The 15,578-nt window shown below is 34.5% G+C and overlaps 1 protein-coding gene across 1 annotated transcript; it reads left to right on the forward strand.

Moving 5' to 3' along the window:
* Positions 1–364: 364 nt before the first annotated feature.
* Positions 365–15,310, forward strand: LOC103775518 (glutamate receptor ionotropic, kainate 2; the record flags this gene model as incomplete). Its single annotated transcript, XM_008943013.1, has 2 exons — positions 365–615; positions 14,769–15,310. Coding segments are annotated over 2 exons (416 nt in total), but the record flags the coding sequence as incomplete, so codon positions are not given.
* Between the last annotated feature and the right edge of the window lie 268 nt (positions 15,311–15,578).

The raw sequence follows: 15,578 nt of genomic DNA on the forward strand, positions 1-15,578 counted from the left end.
AAAAGCCTGATGGAAATTGAAACATGGCTACGATTTGGCTGGGTATAATAGTTGGGCATGAAGGTTTTTTGAGCCCGTAGAAATAAGTATGATAAGACTTGATGCATCTAGTTGCCTGGTTTACAGGCAACATCAGCTGGATTGAGTTTTGTGCGTGTATATTTATATGTGTTTGCACATGTGGGTTTGCAATTTTGTGATCAGTACAACCATGATGAAATCTAAACGGCTTTTTGATAAATGTTATGGTTGTAGACAATATAGTATTTCCTATGACATTATCCTACATTTTATTCTTATCAGGAATAATTAACTTTCCTTAAAACGTACCCCATGCAATATATCTTCCCTGTGGTCTCTTTAGGTTCTCCGTACAGAGACAAAATCACTATAGCAATCCTTCAGCTGCAAGAGGAGGGCAAGCTCCACATGATGAAAGAGAAATGGTGGCGAGGCAATGGCTGCCCAGAAGAGGAAAGCAAAGAGGCCAGTGCTTTGGGAGTTCAAAATATTGGAGGAATTTTCATCGTGTTGGCAGCAGGATTGGTGCTTTCTGTCTTTGTGGCAGTGGGGGAGTTTTTGTACAAATCAAAAAAAAATGCCCAGTTGGAAAAGGTAAATATTGTCTTTTTTTGTTGTTGTTGTTGTTTGCTTTTTTTCTTTTTTTTTTTGTTTAATTCTGTTCTTTTATATTTATGGCCAATATAAATTGTACTTTAAGCATTTGGTAGCAAAATGTAGGTGATGCGTAATGATTGTTTATTGTATATTACAGTACTTGACTATATACTTGACTATAACAAAGGATCACAGCAAAGTACCCAAAGTTCTACATTTACGACTTTTAATTTTTCTTCAATGTGTTTAATTGTAGCCAGATTTCAGGACAAGTGACTATTTCTCCTCTTATTCAAGCCTGAAAAAAGACAGCTTTTTACTCCTGGAAGTTCACTGCAGTTAATTTTATGGATGAAGAAGAAATCTGAAACTGTAATGGGAAATTAATCTTCTACAGATAATTCTGGTTTTCAAAAGACAAACTGTCTGTAGCTCAAAGTCAAAATTTAAAAACTTCTCTATAGAAATGTACTTTACAGAAGTTTATACTTGCAAAATTGTCCTGGCAGCATCTGGAAAAGGTTACATCAGCAAGATGGTTTTTTGGTGGGTTTACTACAGATATGATATTCTGTAATTTCAAAGTGACTCAATTTTCTAGTATTGATTTGTTCTGAACTTGCAACTTATACAACCAAAATACTGTAACAGTAATACTGCTGGTAACAGTAGTAATATCTTGTGAAATTCTTAGCTAGAATTATAATTTCTGCACAATAATATGTGCCCATCTTTAAACCTAAACTATATTTTACTAATATGACAAATTCTGAATTTTAAAAGATGAGAGAAACTGTTGGATTTTTCTAGTTTGTTTGTTTGTTTTTATTATTATTCTCCATTTGAGGAGTTCATAAGCTATAACAATTTCTATTTAGAAATTTAATTTAATAAAATCAGCAGTAAATCCAACAGTTATATTTATACTGATATTTTTTCCAGATGCTACTGGTGAGTTTTTGTAACTTGAATTATTACTCAGAAAATTTACAATTTGTTTTTACTTGTTTTGAGGCAACCTCTTGGCATGCAAGTGTCCTGTTACAAATATTTTGTTAAATATTTATTTTTTCCAATACACACAAAGGCAGTATGAGGTTGCAAGGTCCTAAACAGAGTTTGAACATGGGTACATTTAATTTGGATATTAAATTGTTAAAGGACCATTCAAATCCTCTTCTTTATGATACTACAGGCTGGTTCCTTTCTGTTACCGTATTATTGGAATGTTGTGTTTCTGAAATCGATTTGTGAGGAAAAAGATACCAGTTACTTAAGTAACACGTTAAGTATCAATAATTTTTACCCATTCGTAAGGTGTGTATGGATTTCATATGGGCATCACTATAATTTGGTTTAGCTTTTCTGGATTTTTAACAAGCATTCAGAAAAACAGGACTGTTTTGATAAAAATTATGTAACATGAGTTCAGTGTTTTGCTGGGTGTGAATGAATAACTTATGTGACAATAACAGCATGTTGGAAGCTGTGTGAGGAAGCAAACAAACTTCTTAATTAAGGACTTGTTCTTCTAAGCCCCATGATTTTGTTTGATGTTTTTTTGTTTGTTTTTGTTTTGTTTTTCCCACTTGTGTTTGTTCGTGCTGGATAGAAATAACAATGACTGGAGGTATCTGATCTCTTAACAATATTTGTCTCAGAAAGGTCTCATCACTGGATACTGAGATACTTTAAAAAGTTAAGAGTGAATCTGAAGCAGTGTAAATAGTCAGCTCCCTTTTCTTTCCTCCTTGCTGTCAAACCCTGCCCTCGCCTCCCCTCCTATGCCCTCTACACCCGCATACTCTTATGTCAACAGCCCATTAAACTTTCAGTAGAACTTTACTTATGTAATTAAATTAACAGGAAAATGATGCCAGCATCCCTACAAGTGGCCTACCACAGCAACCACTCACCCACTCTTCTTCCAGCACCCACAGACCTTCAGTGAACATCTTCCATATGCATCCTCTCCAAATGTAGCAGATCCTTTGTGTAGGAGCAGGAGTAGCAGCAGTCAAAAGGGAGATAAGCAGTACTGTCATCTGTCTCCCAATCTCTACATCTCCTCTGCTGTGATGGGTAAACCATGCCAGTAATGCTGACTTGGCTATCCCACAGGGAGAAGAGAGACACCTGGTTTTGGTAGTTTCATCCCTTTAAAATCAGACAATCATTCTGGCATTTGTATAATGCTTTTCAAGATTTGGAAACAGGGAAGATCAAAGTCATAGTAACAATAAAGGAGAAAAAGCTGCTAAATATATGGAGTATCCTGGGATATAAATGGGAATAATAACACGTGTGTCTGCTTTTTAATGCATAAAATATACAGTTGAAATTCTAGCGGGGGAGGCAATGCAGATTTGAAGTGTATCATCTAGATATGCTTCTAGAATATTTTCAGTGTCACCCCAATTGTTGTTGACAATGGCTAGTTTGTTTGAAAAATGAGTGTCCTAATTTACTAAATGTTTTCTAGAAGATCCAGATCTGATGGATGCAAAAAGAACAATATATAGATTCAATTCTGCTATCATTTATAGTCCTTCAAAACTCCTTGAACTGTCAGAAAGTCAGAACTAGGTCTGCTTATGAAAAAAACCAGCAGATGTACATTTTATTAATTTTGAACTTTTAAGTACTTCAAATAATGTGAATTGAGATACATGGCAGTGTACCTTAATTTTTTGTTTCATTAGGGGAAATACGGTGATAGACATCCCATAATACAAAATACTAGATTAAATCCTAAAGTACACTGTAACAATAACACCAAGAAAGTACTTCTGGAGTGATATGACCAAATCATAACATCTGTTAAATTAACCTCTCTGAAATAGCTATCTATATATGATTTATTGTAAAAGCAATAAGACCAATAATTACAGTGACACCGGGTTACTTTTAACATACATTTTGCAAGGAAGACAAAAGCAGTTGAACTTTCCATGGTCAGTAATACAACTATATAACTATGTTTGAGATATACAACTATAGTTGAGAAAGCTATACAACTATACAACTGAGTTGAGAAAGATCAGTTTGGATAGTTTATCCCACAATGTACAATGAATGAGCAGTTAGCAGGACTAGACACAAAGCTCATATCAGTAGCTGTGAATATAAATGTTATGTACAAAACTGTGTTTTACTTACAGCAGCAGATTCTATTGAACAAGAAATTCTGAATGTTGAACTGTGACCTGTATATGAGACTAACTATGTCTTCAAAGACGGCACAAATTTAACTGTTCAACTCTTGCCCAAAATAAATGGCGTATGAAAATTTCAAATACCTTCTGTGACATTCACTAAATGTGCTTTGATTTTGATAATCTAAGGATAACAGAAGTAGAAGTTTTTAATCTCAGCTGGCTCAAAAATTCATGTGGCTTTACTGAGCTGCAGAGACTTTAGGTTATGGTAATATTTGATCTTAATGGAAATTAAGTATGGTTTTGCTACGTTGACTCTGAATTTGCTGCTTATCTTGAGCACATGTTTGAGTGAAGTAATAAGCTGGAGTGAATTTTAAGTTAAATAACCTCTCTAGTCCTACCTAGTACTTAATCTCACTGACATTTTTCAGAAGAGGTGTTGGGAATGATAAGCATTGTATTTGTCTATGGCAGAATTTTGACATTCTAGTTGACAGGGTGGGAAGGGGTAGGAGGAGATGGCAGGCTGGAGGCTGTCCTGACTGCATTCCTGCAGAAGAACCACAAGATGGTGCCTTCTAATTTCTCAGAGGGAAATTTAATTGTTACTTTTTTAATAGAATTTATGTCGCAACACTCACCTATTTTTAAATTGCAGTCTTTCTAAAAAATGCTAAAGGCTTGTATTCTTTCTCATTATGATAAAATCATCTAATTATGTCATCTGCTTAGAAACACATTATCAAGCAGATCTTTTTTATCTAGCCAATCTTGACAACAAATGCTCAATCATTTGTATTTTATAATTGTTTTTGCTGGTGAATGACCTGCTCCCCGAATTTAGCAGGCACTCACAGGGCTGTGAATGAGTAATGTTAGAAACAGAAGGCATTACAAACAATCACTATGTCCTTTTTATTTTTTTAATTGATGTGCTTCACTGTATCATGAGTTTATGTCCATTTCATACATTTGGTTCTGTATTGTTCATATTGTTACCATAAGGGCCAGAAAAAACATTGGTCTTGAAGACCATTAATATTTATCATAATATATTGATGATTCTCAGTCTGAGAATTAACCATTCTCTTTATTTTTTTTTTTATTTTTTTTTCCAAAAAGCCTTCTCTGAGATTATTTCCATTTTGATATTGTCTTCACACAATGATTAGATACTACTATAAGTGTCAGCTGTGTGGTAGAAACTAATGGTTCCTTTGGAGAAGCTGGTATTGGCTTGACAAGTTATCTTGAAACCTAGTTTTATTAACATAGTGACGACACACCCTGCCCAAGAGGCAAGGAAGGGCCAAGGGTTTGTTAGGCTGAAAAAGCTGTTGTGCCTTAACCATATACAATTAACATCATGTCATCAGTGTGCTACTCTCAAACATGTTTTAACTGTTCTTCGTTTGTTTACATGAAGTTACTGTAAAGTCTAACATGAGGTTATTTGTCAAGGTCCTTCTAGAATCTGTTTACACCAGGAGAATTTTAATTCATTATGTCTTAGAATGCTTCTTTGGACAATTCAGGTGAGCTAAGTGCATATGAAAGTGTAGTACAAAAGTACTACAACAATTTCATATGAAAAATGAAAAGATTTTAGGGATCTCTTCTTATTTCACCAGAATATGTTATGGTTTGGATTTTTTTTCAAAATTTTACTAGACTTGTTTTCATTAAAGAATTTTTCATAAGTTTCTCAAAAAATACAGTTATGTGTTTTTGCAGTTCACAGAATATGCCTAACAGTTTTATATCAAATGCCTTTGATATTTGGGACAGTAGTTTACAATAGTTTTGGAACAACCCTGAAGTAAATCCCGGCCTAGTGATTTTTTTTTTTTTTTTTTTCCTTTCTAGAGGGAGGAAAGTTCAAAAGATTCTAAAGTTGAAAAGCCTGCTCCTCAGGCTACAATAGACAAAAGAATGTGGACATGCCTGGTAAATCAAAGTAAAGCCTTTGGGATTTATATGTCAAGTAACTTTTATACAATATACAGTCAGTGAAGTAGTCTGTATCTCATGTCATATTTTGTAATAGAGTAACCTCAGAATTTTGAGTATGGGTTGGGAAGAGTAGCAGCAACTGTGACAGCTCATAAAAGGAAATATTTTTTTAACTTAAGCCCATTGAATTGTGCAGATAAGCAGTTGGAAAATTAGGAACTTCTATCATCCTGTACTCTTTTGAGCACTCTATGTGGATGTATAGGCTTGTATGGCTAATTGGTTTGTAAGTGTACAGATTACTGGAAGTTGAAGTATTAGTAATTATAATTAAATGCCCTCTTGGAAGCCACCTACGTACATATTGCAGAATATTTTCTAATGGAAACAAAAACAACAAAACCCTCCCAAAAAAAAATCAAACCCACAACAAAAAACACCTTTCACAGAAAAAAAAAAACAACAAGATATGAAAATGCAAAAATGGAAAAATCAATTTGACTGACTGTGGTATTTTAAAAACAATTTGCAAACAATAAAACATTAAAAACAAGATATCTATTTTGATTTTTGATTACAGTTCAACTAATATCTATTTGGTAGTGAACCTTGCTTCAGATGAATTTTTAGTATCTTATTTGTATCATCCAAGAAACAAAGAACAAAGGATTATAAATGTATGTAAAGCTGATCATTGCACAAGTACAAACGTAGGAATATGATTTCATGAGGCTCACTCTTGCTCCATTGATATTCAGTTGATGATCAGAGCTTAATTTACAGGTCTGAGTTATGGTATATTTTACGGTTTACAATAATTTAAATTTATATAATTGAAAAAATCTATTTTATAGCAATTATAATTCACTTTCATAAATCAAAAGAAGAAATATTCACATTATATAATTATCGGCTTATCTGAAAAAAAAATATTCACAAGGAAAAAAGTCTGATTGTAAAACATTCATGTCTTCTATTAATTTTTCATTGTCTTCTCCTGAATATTACTGTAACATGTCCTGTATACAAGTATTTTAATATATAAATATTAATCTTTAAATTTTGAATTAATCAGCTGTAATATAGCAAAGTGTGGTGGTAAACACACTTTAGTTAATCTGATTAAGATTAGCTTTTATATAAACCAGCAAAGCAGAAACAAGCACTTCCACCCGCCTTTTAGACTGAGAAAATATCTTAGACTGCCAGATGAAACCACATAATTATAAAGGAACTGTTGCTAACCATTTTGATATTATGTAGTGCAGTATGACTATCATAGTGTTTCCAAAACAGTAGAAACCATTGGCATTAAATTAATGCTAACAGTCTCTCTCTGTTCAATATGATTTGAGGCCATGCCAAATTTTATATTAAATTTATACTATGACACTGAACTATAAAACTAGTATCAATTTTAACAGTGAATAATTTACACTGGACTTTAGCTCAAGATTTTTTTTTTTTTTTTGAAAGCTGTTTAGATACATTTTTAACTCAATTAAGAAAGGTTATATTTATTTTATAATATGCCTCTGTAAGATAGACTATTTATTTTCAAAATAAAAAATATGGTGTTATATACACTATATCAATTCAAATGGATTCAGAATCTGAGGGAATAATTATATGTCAACATCTCTTCCTTTCACAATACCTGAAGATCAACAAACCTGACCTTCCTTGGACAAACAGGGATTGAATTTAGATCTAGGTTCAAAAATGATTTAACAGGTGAATGAACTTTCACATCCAGTGGCTGAGTGCAAGATTCTGGTGCCTGTTTTCAGTGCAGTCAGGGTCTTCTCTGCTGAAAGGCAGAGCCATACCCTACAAGGCCGTGATCACAACATACAGAACCATTAAAATTTGACATTGGATATAATTCCAAATCAGATAAGCAGTACTGTATATTCTGTTATTTGTTTGTTCAGTGGCAACTACGTGGCTGAAGTACTATGAATTGCCATCAGCACTTATTAAATACCTGGCAATCATTTGTAGCCCTTGTCCAGGGACAATAGACTGTAGTTATGGAAGAAGACCTGAACTGGTGTGACAGTTTTCACACCTATAGAAATTATGGCTATTGACTGCAATGCAAGTGAGAAATATGACCTCTGATCCAGTTTGAAAACCCAATACTTAGAAACCTAGAGAAATCTGAGATTGTAAACCTCTTCCACAAGAGGTGGAACTGAATAATAAGTGTAGCTAGTAACTTTTGAGTACTTCCCTTTACTTGTCCAACATAGCAGCTATCTCCCTGGGGTTAAGCTGTCATCATATGCATATTTCAGCCAGGTACTGGAAGCACAAAATGACTGCACCATCCTGGTCTGACAAAAGAATAGGACTGTGTATCATCTGCGTGTTGATGACACCACAGCCCAAATTATTTCATTATCTCCTCAGTGGCCTCATATACATGTTGAAAGGAGAGATGACAGGATGAAACCTTGTGGAATCCTCCATGAGAGAGAGCCCTCGGGGCTGATGAGAAATTGCCCTATGCCATCCTCTGGGATTTCTTTGAGAGGAAAGATTGGAACCACACAAGTGCAATCCCATCTGCCCCAGCCTAGGTCCACAGGTGAGTCAGAAAAACATCATGGTCAGTGCTACAGCCAGAAAGGGTGCTGGCAGAGCTAAACAAAGCCACCTTTGAAAAAGCTTTCTGCACTGATAGAAGTTCCCCATCAGCCACAGGAACAGTGTAGCTGACAGGATGCACTCAGAGTGGAAACCAGGTTAAATTGTTTCAGATGACTTTAAATGGATTCAGAGTTGCTTTACCAGAAGTCACTGTCATCTAGAAGAGTGCATTTTGTTTTGTCAGGAAATACATTTTAGAATTTGAGAGTGGCTGAATTGGTTTTTTGAACAGCAATTGATAATTTATTTAAGGCAAATTGGAATCTTATTGTCCCACTGGGAGACACAACAGTATTTGCTAGAAGTTGCCTGCAATGAGGTCCTGTATGTCATCTAAGTTCATCACATAACTTTAAAACTCAGTGAGCACTTCAGCCTGTGGACGATTGTTTCAGTGTTGCATTGTTACAGGAAGGGTCAGTCCCATCAGATTCTTGTTGATCTTCTCCATAAAATAGCTAGAAAATTCCTTGCAAAAATCAACATTCAATTCAGTTACAGGGTGAAGCACCATATTCTTCACCAAGCTGTCTGGAACAACTCTACCAGTCCTGACTTACCAGATACTATGGGGGAAATAAAGCTTATTTTGCAGACTTGAAATTTTAATCTTCCATAATAGCAAAGTCTTTATTTGAGTAGGTGATTAAATTTCCTTTACATTTTGGCTTGAAAGTAACTTCCTAAAATGGCTGCTAATTCAACTTCTACCAAAAGAGCAATGATTGCTAAGTCTGAGATGGAGAACATATTGGTGGTCTGTTCAGCTAATTAATGTGAATTTAGTTTGCATTGTATTTATGCGTTGTACTTGCTATGGATTGAAAATCTACTGCATCAGAAAAGCCTGTGGCAAAATATTTTTAACGTAACCGTATGATGTATATCTAGGTATGTATGTAGGTACGTATATATGTGTACAAGTTTCAATCAACAATCACATCTAAGATTAGGTACATAACCAAGTAACCTAAAAATCTGATCATTACAAACACACTTTAACTTCTTTTGAAATGGTAATGCTTCAACTACAATGAAATATGATTTATCTTTTTCTGAGGTTATTTTCATTCCATTAATTGTCATTTCTTTATGATTCTAAGTCAGCCTTTTGCTAGGATTCGCGTTTCTGTCTAGAGGGTTTAAGATTGACAGATTTTCCATTTACGCATTCAAAATCCCTGGAGGAGTTGCATATGGAAGCAGAAATTGATTAGAAAGGAGGGTCAGGGTAGGACTGTGCATTCATTCTCTGTTAACTTCAAGAAGAAGAAAAACAGTTTGATATATTGTACCAGTTGCTAGAACACTGACCCATAACATAACAAGATGATGCAGGATTTTTGCTGTTACTGCATTAAGGAAATTAAAGAAGGCTTCAAATAATATCTGACACACAAGACTGGAGGTAATGAATTTCTGAGTAAATCTTACAGGTTTTTTACTGAATATTGATAGTCAACTTTATATCAACTGCATCAAAGAAGGTAAACAACATAAAACAGCAAGTGATTTGAGATATTTATTCTTAAAGTGCATTTAATATTATCCACTTAGAACAGAATGCTAAGAGTGGTACAGGCATGCCAGTCCTGTCTTCTTGTTGCTCTCTTTAGGATGTTAAAATCAAGATCTGTGGTGAGCCTCGTAATTCTATGTCTAACAAATGCTAATGTGATTTCTAATTACCTTTCTAAATTCCTATGAAGGAATATAATGAAAGCAATATAAATATTGTCTGTCTTTCATATCAATACACACATGCAAAAATACGTTTTTTTCTCAGACAGTAAAATCATACATACACAAGACGTCAAAATACGCTGCAACGGTGGTAACATTTTGTAAAATTATCATTTTGATTCTACATGACTTGTGAGCTGTTAGCTGTGGCAAAAAATGAAAGAAGTATCAGTTAATTTTTTATCTTCTTAAGGAGACAAGCTTTTCCAAAATTGCTTTGCATTAAAAGGATAAGAGCTACAGTTCCAACTAAAATTTTCTTTTGTACTCAAATGCCCCACTTAGAACTGCAGCTTTTTTTCCTGAGTGTTTTATAGCAATTTGCTACAACAAAAGGGTTGCACTTAACTGTACTCTTGTTTAGAGAACTGTATGCCTGCCTTTAACTTTTCTACTATTTGATTATATCTAAGGTGACTTGGAGGCAGCATTTAGTTTCTGGTAACATTTAAGAAAACAAATTTTTGTAAGGGTTGGTGAAAAATCAATAACAACTGATGTTCTTGTAACATTCCTGCAGTGTGGAAGGTAAGTTGGGGGTAAAAGGTTATTTTCTTTGAATTAACCAGAGAGGGTTGTAGTATATACTAAAAATGCTCCATTTCATGATGAACAACAGTTTTGAACTATAGCCTGTGAGTTCTGTAAACATTTCAGTGTTTTTCCCTAACCATCTGAATGGGCAATTGAATTCAGGATCAAGATATTTGATTATAGTCTCTAAAATCATATCTGAAAATGTCTTTCATCTGTCACACACACACACAAAAGCATTCTAGAGCTGTTTCTTTTTTTCATGTCTTATTATTCCAAAAAAAAAAAAAAAAAGTGTTCTAATACTGGAAGAACACAAAGAACTGTGTAGAAAATGGATTCTATACAGATTGAAATTAAAATGAGACAAGAGAAGAATTATTTAAAAAAAGGTCAACCATAAAGTAATCCTTTGTAAACATTTTTTTAAATTTATTTTGCAATATCTTGGAAAACTCTTCCTTATATTTCTCAGATAGAACCAATAAAAGAATAAGGATCCAGGTCATGAACTTTTACATAGCTTTGAATTAATCTTTTTAAAATCTATGACTATTTCACAGAGTGAAATTTGGGGGAAAAAGAAAAAAGTCATATTTCTCTTATTCTGTGCTCAGTTACTAATCAATTGGTACTATCTGGGAGATAATATTGTTTACTGTTTTCAGACATTTTATATTTTAAAATACATAGTATGCATAAAATCTTAATTAAATAATATTTTTAGCATAATATCTGCAGATATAGTTCCACTGAACTTAATTTATAAAAAATAACTTGAAAACACAGAATGGAAGAATTTTCTGGATAAAATTATTATCTCAAAATTTTGTTAGCTTCCTTTTTTAGACTGTCAGTCTTACTAAAATTTCTCATTTAATGAGTTTTCAGATAAGTGTAAATATCTGAAATAAAATGTGTTGCCAGGTTTCTTGAGATCTCATTTTCAGGATATTTCACAATATTTGCATCATGTACATTTATCTTCTTACCTTTTGGCTCTTTATTGCAATCTTGTTCCTACTAATATTTCCTAAAAGTTTTGTACCCTTTGATAAGTTTTTGCAGATCTTTGGAAAAGGTTTTAGTGGATTGATGCATCTTGAATAGGATTCACTTGGCACTCTTATTAGATGTCTTGGCAAAAAAAGACAAGGGACACAATCTTGAAAGTGTTAAGTAGTAATGTGTCTTTTTTTAAATTTAGAAGGACTTTGTTCCTCCAGATGTTCATTAGAGCTTTGATTCCAGAGGTAAGAGTTATATAATAGCTGAAGGTGGTGTAACCTGAGAGTTGCAGCATTTCTATCTTAATGGACTCCCCATGAAATTCCTAAGTTATATGCTAGGTTCCACATGTAGTGAAAATGCCAAGATTTGCCAACAATTTGCAATTTAGCCTGTAAGCTATTAGGGAATGTTAAATTAATTCTTGTCCCTTTGAAAGATTTTGGGATTAATTTCAGATTCATAATCATAACTGTGGTTCTGATGTTAAGCAACAGTGCTTTCTTAAAACAGAAAGTCTGAGAGAATTGAATGTATTCTTTCAAAATCCAGCCAGATAAGAAGGAGGTGCAGTTTCCTGCTTTCTACGTAATGCTAAGCAAAGATATGTTATGCTTGACTGATCTGACACATTACAGCTCAGACCATTCAATTAGAAATTTTAGCCACCTCATTCACACTATGAAAGCCATAAACTCTTTTGGATGTTGACCCAGTGCACTGGAATATTTTAAAAAGGCATTGCTAATGAGACTCCATTGCAGAAGTCACTCCAGAGAGAAATGCCAGTCAGAAATGAGAAATGTCTTGAACTTTGGCTTCTTAAGGACTTGTGCTTGACTCTGCCCCACAGAGATATACCTTCCTCTCCTTTGGATTCACAACTTAAACTTTTTGTAGTTGTAGGTGGCTAAAGCACTTCTATCATAAATTGAGTAGATGTAATTGCTTTATTTCAAACTCAGCAGGAGGAAGGGATATTTGAAAGGAAAAGTATCACAGCCAGACTAAGATTATCCTTTCCTTCCCACTTGCCTATTCTCTTACTCATGCAAAGGATTAGGGAAAAGGACATGTGCTCAGTATTTGGGAGGTCTAGGTTCAGTTCAAACCCATAACTGAGACAATTTCTGTTTAAACTCTTGCACTAAATAGAAATTTACATGAAAATATTGGAATTGTCACTGAAACAGGAACTACTACTGAAACCTTTCCTCTGCTACCGTGTGCTCTAATCACTAAAGTACCGGACAGCCCATGTTCTCCCTCTCTCCCACTCTGCCTCTGTTAACTACTTTCCTGCAAAATGGAACAGGATCAGTAGGTGGAAACTGCAATTTTTACCTTGAAATTTTCTAATGCCTGAAAGTTACAGCCCTTTGCTGAGACATTGAAGCTTAAATCTCTTCCAGCAGAAGATACTATTGTATTGGCACCCTAACATGTGTCACACATTCAGGTCTAATGCTCCATCTGATGAATGGCCACAGAAGAAAGCTGTAATGTCTGCTACGTGTCCTTTAGCAGTTGCTACTTTTTTTTAATGAACTAGTTTTGTTAGGCCCTTTCAGAGCTTACCTAATGGACTGATGACCTTACACATGGAGAATTTGGGTGTGAATTCTGATGGGATCCAGGACTAAGCCAAGCACCAATGTTTTTAGCAGAATTTCTGCTGATTATTACCATATGACAAACCTATAAATTTACCGTGTAGAACAGAGTGTCTTCAGCCCTGGAGGTTGGAATCTGAATGCAAATGTTGATAAACACACTTTCAATTTAGGTTCCTAAAGTACTAGGTAGGTTGGGGTACTTAAATATTTTCAGAATCTGATCGCCAAAGTCCAGGTTTGTATGAATAATCTAGATGTAACACTTTACAAATAAAGCAGAGTTCTTAATTTTGGAGACAGATTAGAAAATTATGTATTAACAGATGATTTACCACTAATCACATGAAATCAAACAATGAACAAGAGCTATTTACAGTAATTCTAGGTGCTCTGTATTGTTGGGTTCTTTTTCATCCCTTCCTGCCCCAGTCATCTCCTTGGCCTGGAAACTGGTTATTGAGAAAACAAAATGTGACAGGCCAGATTACACTTCAAGTTTGTTTTGGGTAAAAGTAATTGTCAGAGGCTTGTCATAACAACTCAGGCTCTGGGATGTATTATTTAGTTAATAGATTTCTCCATTAGCTGGAAAATACTTAAGTCAAAGTATATGATAAAGTTAGTTAATTTACAAACCCCCCAAAAAAGACTCATCTTCCTTACTTTCATATTTCATCCATACTCCAACTCTCACACCGAGGAGAGGCTAATTGCTCAGTGCACTATTAGCAGTTCAGAATTTAGTCAGACTGAGGCAACAAAGAAGATTTTAATTTGTTTTCTTTTCAATTTTTTTTTTGTCTTTTTATTTTTTTTTTAATGGCAAAATGGAAAAAATGCTTTGTGACTTTAGCTTTTGATCAAAAAATGTTTACAAACTATTTTTCTGATAATATGGTCTTCATAAAGATCAATTAAACTGAATAGTTTTTGCAAATACATATTCCACAAATGGTGGTCAGTATTGGAAGAAGTGTTCAGATGAAGAAGATATTAAAAATAACAGGGCACATATTAGTTTTCGGTAATGAGTCTGCATTTTAACAGTATTAAAACATTAATTTAGGTAGGCTTCCTATACTAAGTCTTCTTGTTTTGTTGAGGATTAGCTATATAAATCATATAGAAATTAATTTAAATTACTGCTTTAAAATATGGGCTAGGAGTTTTTACTGAATAACTAATAGAGATGTTACATTCAGATGCTATCTTCTAAGGCTAATCCATGTTAACAGCACATCTGTTTGAAATGTAGACAAGGTGATTTTGTTACTGAGCCATCTCAGCTGGATAAGTCATTCTAGTTATTATGTGATGCATATTTAAAAGACAGGACTTTTTTTATGAGTCCAGGCTGACACAAAGCAAACTTCCAGGACCAGCTTGTTCCAATAGAGTGAACCTGCTTCTAGATATTGCGGCTAGATATTTCTTACAGATGTGGTTTTTTTTCTTCTTCTTCCTCTATTTCCTTCTGTAGAGGTCCTTCTGTAGTGCCATGGTAGAAGAGCTAAGGATGTCTCTGAAGTGTCAGCGTCGATTAAAACACAAGCCACAGGCCCCTGTTATTGTGAAAACAGAAGAAGTTATCAACATGCACACATTTAACGACAGAAGGTTGCCAGGTAAAGAAACCATGGCATAGAGCTGGGAAACCAAATACCCCAAGCACAAACTGTCGTCTTTTTTCCAAACAACCTTGCGAGAATGTTTCCTGTGGAAATATGCAACCTGTGCAAAATAAAATGAGTTACCTCATGCCGCTGTGTCTATGAACTAGAGACTCTGTGATCTCAGCAGTTGCAATGGCCAGACTCGAATCACATGCATCATGGATCAACCAAGTTATGCGGGGTACACTGTTCATCATGGGTTTCCACCATTCTGAATGAGTGAATGTTCCATGTGAGTTTTGTGGCTGGTTTCAAATGCAGTCTCAGTGAGAAATTACAGGTTCCTTTTGAAGTTCAACGGTTGCCAGGAGATGGAGAATACATGTCCAAGATGATACTAACCACAGAAGGAGTCTAGTATAAGTAACATCTCAGAAATGTAGTGGAACAAGAAACCATATGTTCTTCTGAACTTCCAAGTGTAGAAGAGTTGGTAACTGCTGTTAGACTGAAATTACCATCTGGACAGGCGATATAAGCTTCCTGGTGGGAGAAATGTTGAAGTGAAGAAACATGAATCCCATGAATAGAAAGATAAATATGAGGATGCTCACCTGCTTTTTGGACTGTCTGTATCACTGAACTAAGTAAATAAATATTAATAATAAAAAAAAAAA

Source organism: Merops nubicus, unplaced genomic scaffold (assembly GCF_000691845.1).
Source record: "Merops nubicus isolate BGI_N331 unplaced genomic scaffold, ASM69184v1 scaffold9490, whole genome shotgun sequence".
In the NCBI taxonomy this organism is placed as follows: Eukaryota; Metazoa; Chordata; class Aves; order Coraciiformes; family Meropidae; genus Merops; species Merops nubicus.